Source organism: Phodopus roborovskii, unplaced genomic scaffold (genome assembly GCF_943737965.1).
Source record: "Phodopus roborovskii unplaced genomic scaffold, PHOROB, whole genome shotgun sequence".
Classification (NCBI taxonomy): Eukaryota; Metazoa; Chordata; class Mammalia; order Rodentia; family Cricetidae; genus Phodopus; species Phodopus roborovskii.
This window is the reverse complement of record NW_026126515.1, coordinates 5,891,557-5,909,431: the sequence shown is the minus strand read 5'-3', so window position 1 is coordinate 5,909,431 and position 17,875 is coordinate 5,891,557. Positions and strand designations below refer to the sequence as shown.

Sequence of the window (17,875 nt, the reverse complement as noted above, 5' to 3'; positions counted from 1 at the left end):
GAGAAATCTCGAGAGACCAATAACTGAATCTATACCAAAAAAAAAAAAAAAGCAAAAACAGAATGTGCTTATTTATTTCCCCATGTACACAGTCATTCCTAAATTCAAAGCCTAGGAAGGACTCAAATTCTATGAACCCTACTGGGGAAAAAAAAAAAAAATCTGAAAAATCTTACCTGTTTTATCTCTCAAACAAGTGGCTGCAGTTTCACTGGAGACTGCCAACCATTCTAAGTGGCACTTTGCTTCCACTGTATAGTTAACACCGTGTTTAATTTTCCAAATTCAGGCAAGATACCCTGAAATAATGCTTGACAAAACTGGCCAATGTTTCCTTAATAAAAGATGCTTCATTGAGTTTTTTAAAAATGTACTTTTATGTCTAAAATTGTTTGCATGCGTATAACTGGTGCCAAGAGGGCATCAGAGTCTCTGGAATTCATGCTACAGGTGAGCTGCCATGTGAGTGCTAGGAACCGTACAAGAGCAGCAGGTGCTCTTAGCTGCCGAGCCATCTCTCCAGCCCTTTAGGTTATTATTGAGCTGCTGTCCTGCTATGTAATTAGTCTGCTATGCAACTCATGATCTCTCTCCTTTAATCTCCCGAATGCTAGAAAGACAAGAGTGGGCCACCATGGCTGGCACAAAAGATGCCAACCAAATCACATTTTGCCCTTGAATAACAGCTTAGCACTTCTTTCCCAAATCTTTACTTCTGCAAGGACATGCCAAAGTTGGGGGAAAAAAGTCTCATGTACTTTCTAATCTCACTAGTCTTTGTGAAAGCTGGCCAGCTGTTTTTAATTGACAGAATGACTCTTACTTAGAAACATTCTATCAAAGAGTTAAAAACCTCTCAGGAAAACAGTAGATGCATCTTTTAAATAACTCCAATTATTTCTAAAATGGAATTTGATTTTCCTTCATTTTTAATAGTATTTCTCCTATATAATATAAAATCACTTGTAATATAATTTAAATATATTTTTATTTCCTTCCTGATATTTAACTATGTTCCTACTCTCAAAACTAAAAATAAAACTGCTGACTTTATGATCTTCTTTTTAAAAAATATTTTTATTTATTGGTCAAGGTGTGCTATCACACACTTTTAATCTCAGCACTTGGGACAAAAGCAGGAGAATCTCTGTGAGTTCAAGGCCAGCTCACGATCTACACAGGGAGTTCCAGGCACTTAGGGATACATAAGAAGGCCCTGTCTAAAGTTTTACACACACACACACACACACACACACACACACACACACACACACACTAGGTGCAGTGGAGGTCAGAGGACCCCCTGCGGAAGCTGGGTCTCTTCCACCTCACTGACCAATATTCTGTTTTTTATGTTTAGTATTGTCCCTACATGTGAGTGAGTATTTTTCTGTCATTGGATGTTCTCTAAGCTTTAACGTTATTTTTAATGCCTGCATTATCTTAAGGGTATGTAACAGTTTACTAGGTTATCCCTCTAGTTTCCATGGACCTATTTGGTGTTTCTGTGAATACAGCACTGGAAACTGAATCCAGGGCTTATACTCTATCACAGAGGTAAATCACACACACATTAGTTCCTCTAAATATACATCTTCTTATCCAGCATATATTTTGTAGAATTATATAAAATGATACTTTGAAAGCAATTTTATCCTAATTGATTTATGGCCTGTCTGCTCTCCTCTCTATCCTGTCCCTCCTCCCCAAATCACAAGAGAGTAAAATACTAGAACCATTTTATCACAAAATCCTCTTTATGAGTAAAACCATTTCAGAGACAATGTTGGGTTTATGAAATAACTTGACTAATGGACAAAAGATATAAATGCTTATAAGCCTTAAAGGTAATTTAAGGATTTATGTATCCTAATTTGTTAGCCAAGAGAAAAATGAGAAATACCAGCATGTTTTATTTCCCATTATCATAATACATTTTTAAACAGAATACTTAAAAGCTAAATTGACAATTTCTAATTATGAGAAATAACCTTGATCCTTTCAAAGTGGGGATTCTAGATTTTTATACTGTATTATTATCTAAACAGGATGTTATGGTAACGTATGAAACAAAAAAAGTTTTCATTGGTATTTGAAAAAAGCAAATAGCCATAGTTTTACAGTGCTTTTGAATCAGGTTTCCTGAATTTATATTTTTAGATTATAACAATTTGTCTTTTTCCCCAAGACAGGGTCACATATAGATGGCCCAGGCTGACCTGAAACTCGACAGACAGCAAAGCCTGCCTTTGAACTCCTCATCTCCCTGCTCCCAACTTTTGAGTTTTAGAGATGTGCACTATCATGTTCAGATCTAAACTTATATTTTCTTCATTCTGAAGCCTTAACAATAGATATGATCAATATATATGAAATGAAATTCACTTTCATAATTGCTTTTTGCTTACCAAACTAACAATGAAAACCTTCTAATTCTCGGTGTTAGGAAGAGAGAAGAGCCCTTCTGGAAGATGAGAGCCACATATTCCCCAGCTACATGCAAAATGGTGGTCTTTGTTCATAAAATGATCTTAACACATAATCTAAAGAAGCTATACAGCAAAAGCTTATTTTTTTGTGCCAGTTACTGCCTCTTCAAATTTAAATTTCCAAAACCTTTATTAGTTAGCAAAGAATTATCTATCATATAATAAAGGACTTACTATATTCATACTTGGTAAGACTTTTACTTATTTCTAAAACTAAAAATAAACGGTGTTTTGCCTACAAAAAGACATAGCAAAGAATCGGATGGCTTTTGTTGTTGTTAATCAAGTATTTTGTTTCCCTTTCTGACTTCCGTATCATCAACAGTATGGGGGACTGGGGACATGGCTCATCTGGCACAGTATTTGCCTAGCATGCACAAGGCCTTGAGTGCAATCTCCAGCTCCACATAAGCTAACTGGGCATGGTGGTGCACATCTGTGACCCCGCTTCTTAAGATGTGGAGGCAGGAGGACAAAGCTCAAGATCACCCTTGACTACACAGCGAGTTTGAGGTCAGCCTGGGCGACACAGACTGCCTCAAACAAAACAAACAAAAACCCTAGCATGATAATTTCTAGTTTCACCTGATATCCTAACACGCACCCAGGCATTTGCCCATTCCAGACCATACAATCTTTGAGTGCATTCTCCTCCATTCTTATTGACACCCCCTTAACTTCCTGCCTCTGGTCTCTCAAAATTCACTCCATCTAAATAAATCTAAAGGAGGGTTAGCTCTGTTGAGTTCTAATTTTAGTCTGTGATTATACTCTAGGTGTCCTTTGTGGCCTGGTATCAAGGTTCTTTATCTGGTTTTTCTAATAAAGCATGTTCAGAAACCTCTGTGTCTGTATTAAATTAGTAGTCCTTGATGAACGAAAGAAATCATCTCACATGTGAGATTCCTCGTATAAGTATGTGACCTATTAAAAAACCTTCAGTGGAGCCGGGCGTTGGTGGTGCATGCCTTAGTCCCAGCACTCGGGAGGCAGAGGCAGAAGGATATCTGTGAGTTTGAGGCCAGCCTGGTCTACAGAGCTAGTTCCAGGACAAGCTCCAAAGCTACAGAGAAACCTTGTATCGAAAACTGCAAAAGAAGAGGAAAAACAAAAACAAAGGAGTGGGGGGAGCTGAAAGGCAAGCTGTGGAGGCACAGACTTTAATCCCTGCACTGAGGCGGCAGAGGCAGTGCTGTCGAGTTTGAGGCCAGTGTGGTCTACATAATGAGTTCCAGAGCAGCCACATACAGAGAGCCTGTCTCAGAAAGGGAGAGAGGGAGGCAGGCAAGAAAGGAGGGAAGCAGGGAAGGGGAGGAGAGGGGAGCGGAGGGAGGTAGGGGAAGGGGGAAAAAGAGGAAAGAAGAGAGGGAGGGAAAGAGATAATTAGGCAAATAGTCTGGTAAAAATAGTTTTTACCAAAATCAGAAACCCAGTTCAAGCAGTATGCCAGAATTAGAAGTACTGTAAGACTTATGCTGCCATCTAGAGGTCATATGTGAGATGATTTTTTTTTTCCTTCATCAAGGACTACTAATTTAATACAGACACAGAGGTTTCTGAACATGCCTTCTTAGAAAAACCAGACAAAGAACCTTGATACCAGGCCACAAAGGACACCTAGAGTATAGTCACAGACTAAAATTAGAACTCAATGGAGGTAACCCTCCTTTAGATTTATTTAGAGCTAGATGTGATAGTCTACGCCTATAAATTCCAACACTTGGGAAATCCAAGTGTGAAGATCATCGTGAGTTCAAAGCCAGCCTGGGCTATACAGCAACATCCTATCCCACAAGCAAAAAATGTAGATTGAGAATAATTTCTCAATCAAATATCTACTTTTCAAAAGCATATGCCTAGAGAGTCCTAATAGAAGAGTTTGGAAGCATTGGTTTTTCTTTGGTACAACCACTAAAACTTATACCAATATAAGATCTCTGTGGAATCAAGTGCAGCTTGGTCTACAGAGTGAGTTCCAGGACCACCAGGGCTACACAGAAAGACCCTGTCTCCCAAAACCAAGAAAGTCAGGTACAGTGCTACCATACAGCCCCAGTTATAAACACAGGAAAATGAAAATTCATTTACACATGACTTGTCATAGCAGCATTGTCCATCAAGCCTCTCAACTGGTAATAAATACAATGTGATATACCTACCCAAAGGAACATTATTTGACCATACAAAAGGGAGCATTGACATATTCTGTAACACAGCTGAACACTGTATAACTCCTGAGGTTGGATGGATCTAGCAGTGTGCAGGCTCTGGGTCTGATACCCAGCATTTTGAATAAGAGACAATGAAAAAGAGAGAGAAAAAGAGAAAAATAAAATGAGACTTCAGTTCCAGAGACTATAGACTACATGATTCCAAACTAGGCAAATCTATGCTGACATCAAACAGATTAATGGCGGCTGAGCCCCTGGGAGCTTGAGAAGAAATGGAGTAGGGCAAAAGGGCCCAGGGTTTTGGGCCCAGACTTGACCATGATGCGGGCTGAATTTTCAGTATAAATAGAATGACAGGAATACAAACAACAATTCAATAAAGCTGTTACAATAAAAAACCACATCCATCAGAGTCCCAAGGTTTAGCTCTTGCTGCAACAAGAGGATTCCCAGTTTTTCAAAGTTTGACAACCTATTTTCAGTTATTTCCAAGTTAGTGATGATAAGTACGTAGGTCGCTTACATGACTACTGAAAAACTTGTCACCTTCAGAACCAAGAAAAATAAAATCAGAAAAGGGTAAAAACTGCAGAGAACCAGAAGGATTTACTACAATTAAATGGGCTTCAGGAATAAAGGCAACACCCTACTGTTGCAATTCACAGGGCTAAGTCAGCATCCCACCTATATCATAATGGTAATGAGGCAGGGGTCAAACACATACAGCCAAACAATTAACACAGTTCCTGTTATATGTACTTTATAATTATCTACTGCTATATGAGAAGAAAACATCATGAGATCTTCAAACATTACTTCCCATCACTAAAACGCTAAGTACTTAAAACTAGAGCAATTTTCAGAAGCTTTACCCTTTCACTTTTAAGTCAATGAGCTTCATTAGACATAGTGTTAGTTTGTCATTCCATCTAGGGGCATCAATAATTGACCATTTGTTCATTCCATGGGCAAATGTTTACACACTGCAGACTTGCTATTATGTCAGTTGATCTGCAGACTACGAAATTAGTCTCAAAAACTGACTTTTTATCTGGAAAAGTTACATTTAACCCAACAGCTAAAACAAACAACAAATTTCCAAGAATGGTAAAAAGCACCTTAAAAATGAAACAAATCCATTAAAAAAAGTTATTATATTCTAAAATCTGTACACCAAAAGGGTTATCTGACATACAACCATGTAACAAATCAAAGGGTAACAGAAGGCTCACCTTCCAAAAGATACATTCTAGTTACCACCAGTCCTAGCAGGTTCTTGTTATTCCTATACGAACATTTAGCACTACTGTGAAATGACAATCAAGTTTTGAGGCTAAATATTTTCTGCACTTTTTTTCATCTCATCATCTTTATCAAGGCAGATATTTGCATGAAAACAGTATCACTGGTCCTCTGGGATTCATCAGTTCCTGCTGCTTATTTTTCACCCATGTCATCCTTTCAATTAATGCAGGAAAAAAATACCAAGACATCGAAACACCAGATTAAGGTGTCAAGTGAAAGACAACCCTTAGAGTAGATGAATAATCTAAGAGGACAAAAAAAGATGTTTTTATGCAAATATACTATACACACTAAAACAAAGAAATTGTATCCAAGAAATCCAATACATACCAATATATCATTTCAATTTCTAACTTATAGTATTTTCTTATCTCAAATAAATTCACTATGGCCAAGGAAGAGGGCAATAAGTTACAAAATACTATTCCAGAAGTTGAAATAGGCTAATTATGAAGTATAACATAATCTACATCTCTACTGTGTACATCCTACCCACACTGGCAAACAGTTTTTGTTGTTAAGCTTCAGTTCAATGATTAAGATGACTGAATCAGTTGACTGCAACTAACCCCAATCCCAATGTTCTTAGAAATACAAATATTTGGCAGTAAAGATGGCTCAGTGAGTAAGGGAACACACTACCAAATCTAATGACCTGAATTCAGTTCCTCAGAATCCACATAATGCAAAGAGAATCAGCTCTCCCAAGCTGTCCTCTGACTTCTGCCATGCAAGTCTATGCAATGGTACAGAGCAGCTAAAGTCTCTCCCAGAAAGACTCTTCCTCCCTTTGGGAATCATGATATTCAAAAAGACAAACTGGGTATCTTTTTGCTCACCTTCCTTAGTGCTGAGAAAAAACTATTGGCAGCAGCAAAGATTCTAGGACTAATGGCATGAGCACGAATAAAACTGCCACCAATTACATCATTATGGCCACAGATCTAGATAACCTCAAAGCTATTTCTAGCCCAGGATTTTTAATAAATGAATGCAAACTAACAAAGTCTCTCTTTAGCTTGAGCTAGTTTTAGTTGATGTCCTAGCACTTAAAATAAAAAGGTTCCAAAAGATGTGTATTGCACAAAGAATTTTTTACCTTTTAGGTCCAATCAATAAATTAGCATATTCTGTGATAAAAAGCACAAAGTTACACCGAGTTCCTACCTCCAGATGGCTTGTCTTTGCCTTGGTAAAAGGAAAAGTATATTTTCATGAGTTATAAATAGAACTCTTTGTGAAATATACAACATGCAACCTTGTATAAAATTAACTGGGTACTCACACTCATCCAGTCCCAGCTGATAGGCCAGGTTCTGGAGGCCTCGTACCTTCTCCATCAAATTAGCTGTGGTGAGGCTCCCCAGTTCTGAAACAGAAGACTTTATTTCAGTATCACTTCTTTCCACTGGTCTCCAGTAGCAACTGACTTGGGTTGATAGTTGTAGCAATAAAAGATTTCTAGCTGGGCTGGGGTTATGGATGAATGTTAGAGGACACCAGTCTAGCATGCAAGAAGTCCTGGATTTGATCACCAGAACAAAGTGAGTATAAGGAAGATTTCAAGCTTAAGTTCCTTACTGAATAAAAAAATACAAGACAGACCCTCTATTTCTCTTCCTCCAATTTTATATATTCTGCAGCAAAAACAGCGAAGTTTTCTACCACTGCAAAAATATCTCAGCATTATACTTAACAAATTAAGTGGGCTTTAAAATATTTACTGTACATTTTTTTAAAAAATTATTTAATGTGTATTGTATACATTACTGCATGGCTATCAAAGGACAATTTGATCGATTCTTTCCTTCTAGCATGTGGGTTCTAGAGAGCAAACTCAGGGTGTCAGGCTTGGTGGCATGTGCCTTTACAGCTGAATCATCTCACTTGCCCAAGGCTTTTATTGCAAGGTTCTGTTTATAGCATTCATTTCTGCCTATCATACAAAATGAACACACCATTAAAATAGGAAGCCTTAATATCAGAACAATGAATTTGAGATGCCTTTGAGATACTTTTTCCATGGGTAGGGGAGGGAATCAGCATTTAAACATGCAGACGGTCAATTACTTCTGAAATCACATAAGGATTCTGGCCTTCCATTTATTATCCTGCAGTCTTAGCTGAATGGAACATACGCAACTCTCTTGACTAGTTCAGCTGCTTAAATAGCTCAAGAATCTCTGATTTTTACCTTAATTTCAGTCTATCTCTTGTAACCATCATGAATCTGAACATTGTAAGGATGATTTTTTTAAAAGGCAAAATCATAAAATTCATGTTTTTTTAATTTAAACTTCCATTCTCATTGAACTCCAAATCATTCATCAAACAACAGTATTCACTGCTCATAGAAATCTTGATGGAAGAAATTGAAAGGACAGAAAGAAATAAAAGATTAGTCTTAATCCACTATGGCAGGATTCTCAACCTTCCCAATGCTGTGACCCTTTAATACAGTTCCTCATGTTGTGGTGACCCCAACCATAAAATGATTTCATTGCTACTTCATGACTATAATTTTGCTACTGTTACGAATCATAGTATAAATGTCTGACAGGCAGGATATTTGATGTGGGACCCTGAGAAGAGGTAGTTAGACCCCCAAGGGGGCACAACCCACAGGCTGAGAACCCCTGCACTAGGGGGTTGTCATTTTATAGTGCAAAGGACAATATATACCTTTACATCTTATAAATAAGACAGTCCTAGTGCAGTGAAGACTAAACTTTAAGAGAGCAGAATTTAATTTTTATAAATTTATAAACACTACTCATTTATCTCTAAACCTTAGTTATTATTATTGCACTTAACAGGGCCTTCATAACTCAGTGAAAAAATTATGTAAGGTTTTTTGTCTACTGCAAGCATTATACAAAATTGAGTTCATATTAAAAAGAATCAATATGAAAGAACCTTGTAAGGAAGGAGTGACAGAAAAACTGCAGAGTGGTTTGTGGGAGGATGTGTCTGTGACAGTACAAGTTAGAAGACAAGCAAGGTCTGGGGGTTGTCCGTACTCCCAAATACTTAGGAGGCTGAGACAAATGGGAATGGACACCATTAAAAACAAAAACAAGTCAAGCAGTGGTGGCACACGCCTTTAATCCCAGCTCAGGAGGCAAAGGCAGGAGGGCAGATCTCTGAGTTTGAGATCAGTCTGGTCTAGAAAGTGAGTTCTAGGACAGCCAGGGCTATACAGACAAACCCTGTTTCAAAAGACCAAACCAAACCCCAAAACAAAGGTAGTAGATACCAGTATCACATACCTTTCAACATATCGATGTCATCGCGTTCTATTTCAGCCATCCATTTGGGTGGAGAGCTAGTGATGGGCTGTCAGAAATAAGAATATATCCATTCAGGTACATCCTTCTTATGAGAATGCAGTTTGTCACACAGCCTTCAGGTTGTCTGAAAATCCTGGCAAATTACAATCTCAAAAATTCAGGCTTTCTGGATGGAGAGATGGCTCAGCAAGCAAGAGCACTGATTGTTTTTCCAGAGGACCCAGGTATGATTCCCAGCACCCTCAACCATCTGTATCCTCAGTTACATGAGATGTGATGCCTCCTTCTGGCCTTCTCAGGCACCAGGCACATACATGGTACAAAGACATACATTCAGACAAAATACCCATGGACATAAAATACATAAATCACTAAAATTTAAAAATCAGGTTATTTAGGCTTAGCTCTTAATTCAAAAGCAAAAGGTCATTTTAGGCACCATGACCTATCCCAGTTACATAAACTGAATTTTTAGAACCCATTCCCTATGCTCAACCTTGATGCAAGGGGTGTGTGTGTGGGGGGTCTTGGTCCTGCCTCAACTTGGCATGTCAGCCTTTGCTGACTCCCCAAGGAAGCCTCACCCCCATGAGGAATGGATGAGGGGGAAGTGAGAGGAAGAGGGAGGAGGAACTGGGTTGTAAAATGAAAAATAAAATTTTTTAAATTAAAAAAAATTCTGCTGCTCAATTTTAAAGTTGGTCTCGGGTAGTGTTGGCTGAATCTTGATGTAGCTACTATTACTAATTCAAGCCACCAGTTAGTTCAGCAATGATATTATTTAAAATTCCATTCTTATCAAAGACTCCAATTGAATGCTTAAAACAATGATCAGTAACAGTCTCTGACAGAAAGAAAAATCAGAAATGACAAAACCCTCAATTCAGGTGGGGAATAAATGGTCATCACTTGAGATTTCACCATTCATTTTTGTTTCCTTTTGGTTTTTTGTTTTGTTTTTGTTTTTCAAGGCATAGTTTCTCTGTACAGCCCTTGGCTGGCCTGGGACTCTGTAGACCAGGCTGGCCTCAAATTCACAGAAATCCACCTGCCTCGGCCTCCTGTGTGCTGGGATTAAAGGTATAAGCCATGACTGCCTGGCTAAATATCATTATTAATTTTTTCCTGCTTATTTATTTGTTATGACTGGGGGTGGGGAGAGCAGAGCATGCATATGCCATAAGCAGGTATGTGGAGGTTAGAGGACAACTTATGGGGAGTTAGTACTCTCCTTCAACCATGTAGGTCCCAGGGATTGTCAGGCTTGATAGCAAATGTGTTTACCTGCTGAGATACCTCAACAGTCCAGATTTCATAACTGTATTGTAGTTTTGAAATTTTTCAGCATTTAAATTATCTTATAAAGGATCTGGAGAGATGGTTCAGAGGTTAAGAGCACTGACTAATCTTCCACAGGTCCTGAGTTCTATTCCCCGCAACCACATGATGGCTCACAACCATCTCTAATGAGACCTGGTGCCCTCTTCTGACATGCAGGCAGAACAGTGTATACATAATAAATAAATCTTTAAAAAAAAATATCTTATAAGTAAATTTGAAATTATGAAAGCTCATTTTTAAGTCTAGTTGCATATAAGAATCACCCAGATAACTAAAAAATAATAAATGTTAATGTATGTATAGGTGAGATACAATTGCAATTTGAGCAAAGGCTAAGGCAAAAAGATGGTAAGTTTAAGGTCAGCTTGGGCTACGTGGTGGTTTGATGAGAATAGCCCTTATAAGAGCATACATTTGAATACTTAGTCCCTAGTTGGTGGAACTGTTTGAGAAGGTTTAGGAGTATGGTCTTGTTGGAGGAGGTGTGTTATTAGGGGTTGGCTCAAGTTTCAAAAGCCCACACCTGTCTCTCTTGCTCTCTGCCTGCTGCTTGTGGATAAGATGTAAGTTCTTAGCTACTGCTCCAGCACCATGCCTGACTGCCTGTTGCAGAGCTCCTACCATCATGATCTCTGAAAGTATAAGCAAGCCAAGTAAATACTTTCTTTTTAAAGTTGCCTTGGTCACAATGTCACATCATAGCAATAGAACAGTGACTAAGACAGGTACACAGTGAGATCATCTTCCCCTTCAACCTTTGCATAAACCAAATCCTGGACATTCCCCCATGTACTGATCCAGCATATCAAGAACCATTAAGAAAAACTACTAGAAAGAACCGAACTAAGTAATTAAAACAAAAACTTTTAAAAGCTTTGCAGCTGTATGCTACACTGACAATTCTGCCATGCAGACAAAGGTTAAGAAACATAACCTTGGGCTAGAATAACAGCTCTGAAGGTAAGCGAACTTGCTGTTTACCCTGATGTCCTGAATTCAAAGCCCAGAATCCACATGATGATAGGAGAAATCATATACAGTTGGGGTAAACAGAATACAATGTTATATCAAGTATTCCAGGCAAGAAGAGGCTAATAGACAAGGGTCAGAATATCAAAACACAGCATTTGAATAGAGGAAGGTTTATCAACAGTTAACTATAGTAATATATACAAGTTTAAAGGTCTACAGTCAAAAAATGATTAAAAGTCTATGGCACTATTCTTGAAAATAAAGATTTGATCTTTTTACCCAAGGGCAAACTTTGAATAAACTTCTACAGACTTAAGCTATTACTTACACTTTTGAAAGAAGCTGCAAATTCAGCAACACCTGGTACTAGAAAAAAGGAAAACAACAACAAAAAATGTTATTCATGCAAGAAATATTTGTGTGTTCAGGCACAGAGGGGGTGGTTCTCATGGCACACACCTTAATCTTAGCACTCAGGAGGCAAAGGCAGGTGGATCTTTGTGAGTGTGAGGCCAGCCTGGTCTACAGAATACATTCCAGGACAGTCAGGGCTACATGGAGAAACTCTGTCGCCTTCAAGGAGCTTACAACATAGAAGACATGTCAGAAATTGCTGACACTGCTTTAGCATTTGATATTAGGTGCTATAGGAAGACAGAAAATAGACCTCTAAATCAGACAATGGGGCAGGAAAAGATTCTCTGAGAAACCAATGTCATATGCTTTGAATAACCAGGATTTATGAACTTATCTCTTGTCAAAAAGTTTAAATTTCCTTTTCAGGGATGAGATTTAGACAATGGTAGAGTGCTTGTCTAACAAGCACAAGACCCTGGGTTCGATCCCCAGGACTACAAATGAATAAATAATAAAAATAAGCCAAAGTAAATTTTCTTTTCAGTTGTCTTTCTATTAATTATTTATTCAAATGTCTCATAGATAGTATCACATCAAAAAGCAAAAGCTAGATGGTGGTGGCGCATGCCTTTAGTCCCAGCTCAGAAGGCAGAAGCAGGTAGATCTCTGTAAGTTTGAGGCCAGACTGGTCTACAGAGAGTTCCAGAAGAGCTATGACTGTTTCACAAAGAAACCCTGCCTCCAAAAAAAAAAAAAAAAAAATCAAAAGCACAAATTACAAAAAGTGAAATAATGTTCAATTATACTAAGAAATACAAAGCAGGGCTGGGGAGATGGCTCAGTAGGGAAAGGCACTTGCCACCAAGTCCAACAACATGAATTATGGAATCCTAAGTACATGGTAAAAGGATAAAGCTGACTCTTACAAGTTGTCATCTGACTTTCACATGCACATCACGGCACATGGGTCTCCCCAAGCCCAATAAATAAGTGAATGTCATTTAACTAAAAAAAAAAGGAAAAAAGAAATGCAAACTAAACATAACAATGACCAGGAACATCCAATATTGGCTAGTGAGAAAATGGGAAGTCATTCTCTTCTACATACAGGACATAGATGCAAGGATAATCATTAATACGCTGCCTATGAAATAAAAGCCAAATGACAGGTTCCCAAACAGAATGTAAATATAGAAACTAGGATATACCTATCCATTATAATATATTTAAAAGAATAAAGTAGCCCTAAAATAAGAGCAACATGGAAAGATACATCAAATTACTAATTTATCTAAATTAAGCTGAAGGTTCTAAACATACGACTTCATTATTGTGTGTGTGTGTGTGTGTGTGTGTGTGTGTGTGTGTGTGTGTGTGTATGCGTGTGCTTATCTGTATTAGCATTAAAAACTCCAAATTGATTTGTACAAAATTACTAATAGTATTTAACTTAATAAGAGTGATTAAAGGAGATGAGGAAAAGCTTTGTTAATCTCAAAATTATCAAAATTACAGATATAGTTTTAAAACTATTATCATTTAAAAGCTCCTTATCACTTGTCTCAAGATAAGTCTCTCTTTTTAATGCACATCAATCTCTTCTCCCTGAAGTGAAATAAAAACTTTAATCATCAGAGATACATGATAACACTTCAAAATTCTCCTATGGGAGCACTGACTCCCTGCCCTGATCCCATATGAGAAAAGTAAAAACTTACATTGCTCAGGCCAAAGATCTGGCGAGGCACGGTCAAGTTTCTCAAAACTTAACAAAGATGCTTCCAAATCTGTCCCTAGGAACAAATACCAAGATGAGATAAGAAACACATTCATTTATATTTCATTAGATTTCAATATCAAAAAACAGAAACTGAAACACTCAACTCTGAATTACTGATGTTACTGGGGCATGGTATAATACAAATAAATTTGACTCTCTTTCATCAAAACTCAGTCTTCCACTGTACCAAATAAGAATATTTAAGAAAGTTAGTGCTGGAGAGAAGGCCCAGTGGTTAAGAGTACTGACTGCTCTTGTAGAGCAAAAACAGAGACATACAGCAAGTAAAATACTCATACACATAAAACTAAAAAAAGAAAATTAAAGACTGCTTAGAAAAATGAGTATTGGCTGGACATGGTGATCCACATCTATAATCCCAACATGTGGGAGACTAAGGCAGGGGCACTGAGCTCCAGGCCAGCCCAGGCAATACAGTGAAAAAGATTTGTCAGCAGGGCGTTGGTGGTGCACACGCCTTTAGTCCCAGCATTCAAGAGTCGGAGGCAAGTGGATCTCTGTGAGTTCAAGGCCAGCCTGGTCTACAAAGCAAGTTCTAGGACAGGCTCCAAAGCCATGAAACCCTGTCTCAAACCTCCCCGCCTCCAAAAAAAAAAAAAGTGTCAGCAAATCTACCTATGTCTCATTCTACTCTTCAACTTTCCTCCAGTTAATCAGCTAAGCATCCCTCTCTCATGAAAGGCAATCTCTACTAGGACTGAAGACCATTGTCTTCTGCACCTCAAACAAACTTCTTGTACCATCGGTCCCTCATACTGAACAAGCAAGTCCATTTTTTGACTTTTGAAAAGAACATTTATTGTCAGGCAGTGACGGTGCACACCTTTAATCCCAGCACTGGTAAGGCAGAGGCAGGAGGATCTCTGTGAGTTTGAGACCAGTCTGGTCTACAGAATGAGTTCCAAGTCAGGCTCCAAAGCTACAGAAAAACCATGTCTCAAAAAGCCAAAAAAAAAAAAGAGCATTTATTTTAAAAAAATAAAATAATACTTATGGATTGGGTTCGTGCTAGTGTCATAGCAACTGAAGAGGTTGGTTCCCTTCTTCACCGTGTGGGCTCCAGGCTCAAACTCAGGTTAGCAGTCTTGGTGACAAGTTCTTTTACCTGATGAGCCATCTCATTAGCTCAGAATTTCCCTCCCTTGAAAAAGGAAAAGAAAAAGAAAAAGGAGGGGAAAGGCTGAGAGATCTCAGTCAGTAAACTACTTATTGAGCAAGCATGAGGGCCTGAGTCTGCTCTCCAGAACTTACATGAGGTAACACAGTGTTAGAGATCCCAGCACCGAGGGATTCTTGGACCTTGCTGGCTAGCCATTAGCCTACTATTTTCAGGCCAATGAGAGACCTTACTTCAACAAGGTGGATGGCTTTTGAGAAACTACACCTAAGGTTAACCGGTCTCCACATGTATGCACACACACATGCACCGGTATCCATATGTATGTTTGAGTGCAGACACACACATAAACATTATAAACATGCAAACTCTCCCCTTAAACTCACCACCTCCTTCCTGAGTATCCTGTTCTTATTTCTGCACCTCACACTTGTGTGTGTGTGTGGTATGCTGTATGGGTGTAATGAATGCAGGTGTAGGTGTCTGACTATGGAGACCAGGACGGATGCTGAATGTCTTTCTTTTGCTCTCAGATTTACTGTCTTGAGACAATGTCTCTCACAAAACCAGAAGCTAGCTAGACTGGCTAACCAGCAAGCTCGCAGGATCCACCTGTTTCTGTTTGCTGGGATTACAGGCACATATGCAACCATACCTGGCTTTAAAGTGAGTGCCTGACATTCAAACACAGGTCCTCATCACACAGAGCAAGCATACTTACCTACTGTGCCACCTCCCCAGACCTTACTCTCTCTCTCTCCTTAACCTATAAAAACTGTGATTCTGTCTGTGCATGCATTAAACTACTGTTAGCAAGGTTCTCCACGCTAAACCCTCCCAGGCATTTCTTCTGTGACCTCTAGATAGCATGTGATGCTTCTATGTTCCTATGAAACAACCATATTGGTTCTTCTTTTAATTATTCCTTCTTCAGGCTCCACTCAGACCTCACCTTATGCCAGCTTCACTCTCTACAACTTTCACTATTATATACCAATAACTATTCATATTTCCAGTCTCACCCTTTCTCCTGAACTTTAGAATAACATGTCCAAGAGGCTACTTGGTGTCTCTATTTACATGTAGGGAAAATCCCCTAAACCCACTATGTTCAAAACTGCACTTTCCCAGTCCTCTCCATTTTGAGACATTGCAACATCATGAACCACAATTCTTTAAAAGCAAAAGCCCTTTTAATGATTTATTTTTTTTTACTAGTTTAGATTTGTGCTGGAGACTGAACCTAGGTCTTTGTTCATGATAGGCAAAGCTCTATATACTCACTTTTTATTTTTAGATTTATTGACCTGTATTGCTGTTGTTATATGCACCATATGCATGCCTGATGCCCATGGAGGTCAGATTCACTGCATGGTGATGCATGCCTTTAATCACAGCAATCCGGAGGGCGGGGGCTGAGTTCCAGGCCAGCCTGCTCTACAGAATGAGTTTCAGGACAGCCAGGGTTACAGAGAGAAACTTTGTCTAGAAAAACAAACAAACAAACCAACCAAAAAAGCCCCCTTTTTGAGACATACTTTGCCCACAATTCCCTCTGTAGCCTAGACAAGCCTGAAGCAGCAATCTCCCTGATTCTATCTCCCAAGTAGCTAGGATTAGAGGTCACACACCAAGGCTAGTTTCATTTTGACAAACGTTAACTTAAGGCCAAATGCTTTGCAGACATTATGATAAAACCTAGGATTAAACTCTGAAATAGGACAGGCTTGGAACTTATAATTGGGTGTGGCCGCCCGGGCAAAGTTAACAAAATAACCATGCTGACAATGACTCTACTGAGATACTTAATAATGACTGACCGGCAATTCCAAATACTGAAAAAGAACCTGGAGCAAACGCATACAGGTATAGCGAAAATGCCTAATTGGCACCTGAGAGGGCTTGCATCTTAAATGACATATAAGTAGAATTGTTCCTACTCTCAGCCTAAGGAAACAACACATAAAGTAGACGCTACGAACTATATCAACAAGCCTAACTTTCATTTCCCTCAGGACTCAGAGCCAGGAAATCAGGTCCTTGCTTTTCCTGCTGCCAGGGCAACGGACCAAAACTGAGAAGGAGACAGCGTGTTTCTCTCCCGGCTCGAACTAGGGATGAACCCTACCTAGCTCATTCTAGCTCTACTGAGATGAGAACACTCCAATGAGCTGATCCGAAAAGAAAGCTCCCTTTCCCCTCAAACGCTCTCTGGGCCCTCGACATCCCCGATGGGCCAGGACGACCTCTGTCCTTTACCCGGGAAAGGGTCTGTTTGGTGGCCTCCTTCACCCAGCTAGTACACAGTGGGGAGACCTGGTACTTGGCACCTCCGGAGACGCTGTGAAAACCCTGCTAGCTGAAAACCCGACATACGCCAAAGGAAAGAAGTGGGAGCGAAAGGAGAGGAGCCCAAGAGAGAAGTGTAAGCGTGAAGACATTGGAAGTTCCCAGAGAAGCAAATAGAGAGACTACAGGGCAACAATCTCCAAGCCGGCTCTTACCGTCCGTGGGAGACGCCATCTTCCAGCCCATGTCACGTGACGTGGCCAACCGTCGGCGGGAAAGCGAGGACCCACAAGCCACGCCCCTACAGGAATAACCTATCCTCAACTCGCGACCGGATCTAGTTACCCCACCCCATAGGGTAACATTTGCCTAGTCCCACCCCAGAAAGCAGCCCCGCCCGCGGCGCGGTAGGGAAGGTGGGACGTAGGCAAAATTCTCCAAGGGCCTTATTTACTTTCCTGAGCCAGGGGGCGAGACCTCGAGGCTGCCTACCTGTAGCCAATCGGAGCTCCCGGTTAGGGGGCGTCTTCCCGATCTCCGCTTGGTGCTTAATATGCAGGACCAAGTCGGGGTGGGGGCGTCTCCCGGTCTCCGCCAACAAAAATCGGCTGAGGTGAGAGGGGGCGAGAACGCTTCCTCTACTGACCAATCACATAGCCCCAAGACTAGGAGTGCTGGGCGGGAGCCCAGAGTTCTGGCAGGTGATTGGTTGCGAGGAGTAGCCCTCTCCTCCAATGGAAAGG

At 39.7% G+C, this 17,875-nt stretch overlaps 1 protein-coding gene across 2 annotated transcripts in view; it reads right to left on the bottom strand.

Moving 5' to 3' along the window:
• The window catches only part of Lin52 (lin-52 DREAM MuvB core complex component), an 81,953-nt gene extending 64,423 nt beyond the window's left edge, over positions 1–17,530 (bottom strand). Inside the window, exons 1-6 of one of the 2 annotated variants that reach the window (XM_051196330.1) lie at positions 17,348–17,530; positions 13,644–13,718; positions 11,897–11,934; positions 9,235–9,301; positions 7,251–7,334; positions 7,133–7,153 (exon numbers count right to left, since the gene is read on the bottom strand). In XM_051196330.1, the coding sequence (XP_051052287.1) occupies positions 7,133–7,153; positions 7,251–7,334; positions 9,235–9,301; positions 11,897–11,934; positions 13,644–13,718; positions 17,348–17,378 (316 nt within the window). In that variant the 5' untranslated portion in view covers positions 17,379–17,530. The remainder of the gene's footprint in view (positions 1–7,132; positions 7,154–7,250; positions 7,335–9,234; positions 9,302–11,896; positions 11,935–13,643; positions 13,719–17,347) is intronic. The other variant, XM_051196331.1, reaches the window with a different exon arrangement.
• Between the last annotated feature and the right edge of the window lie 345 nt (positions 17,531–17,875).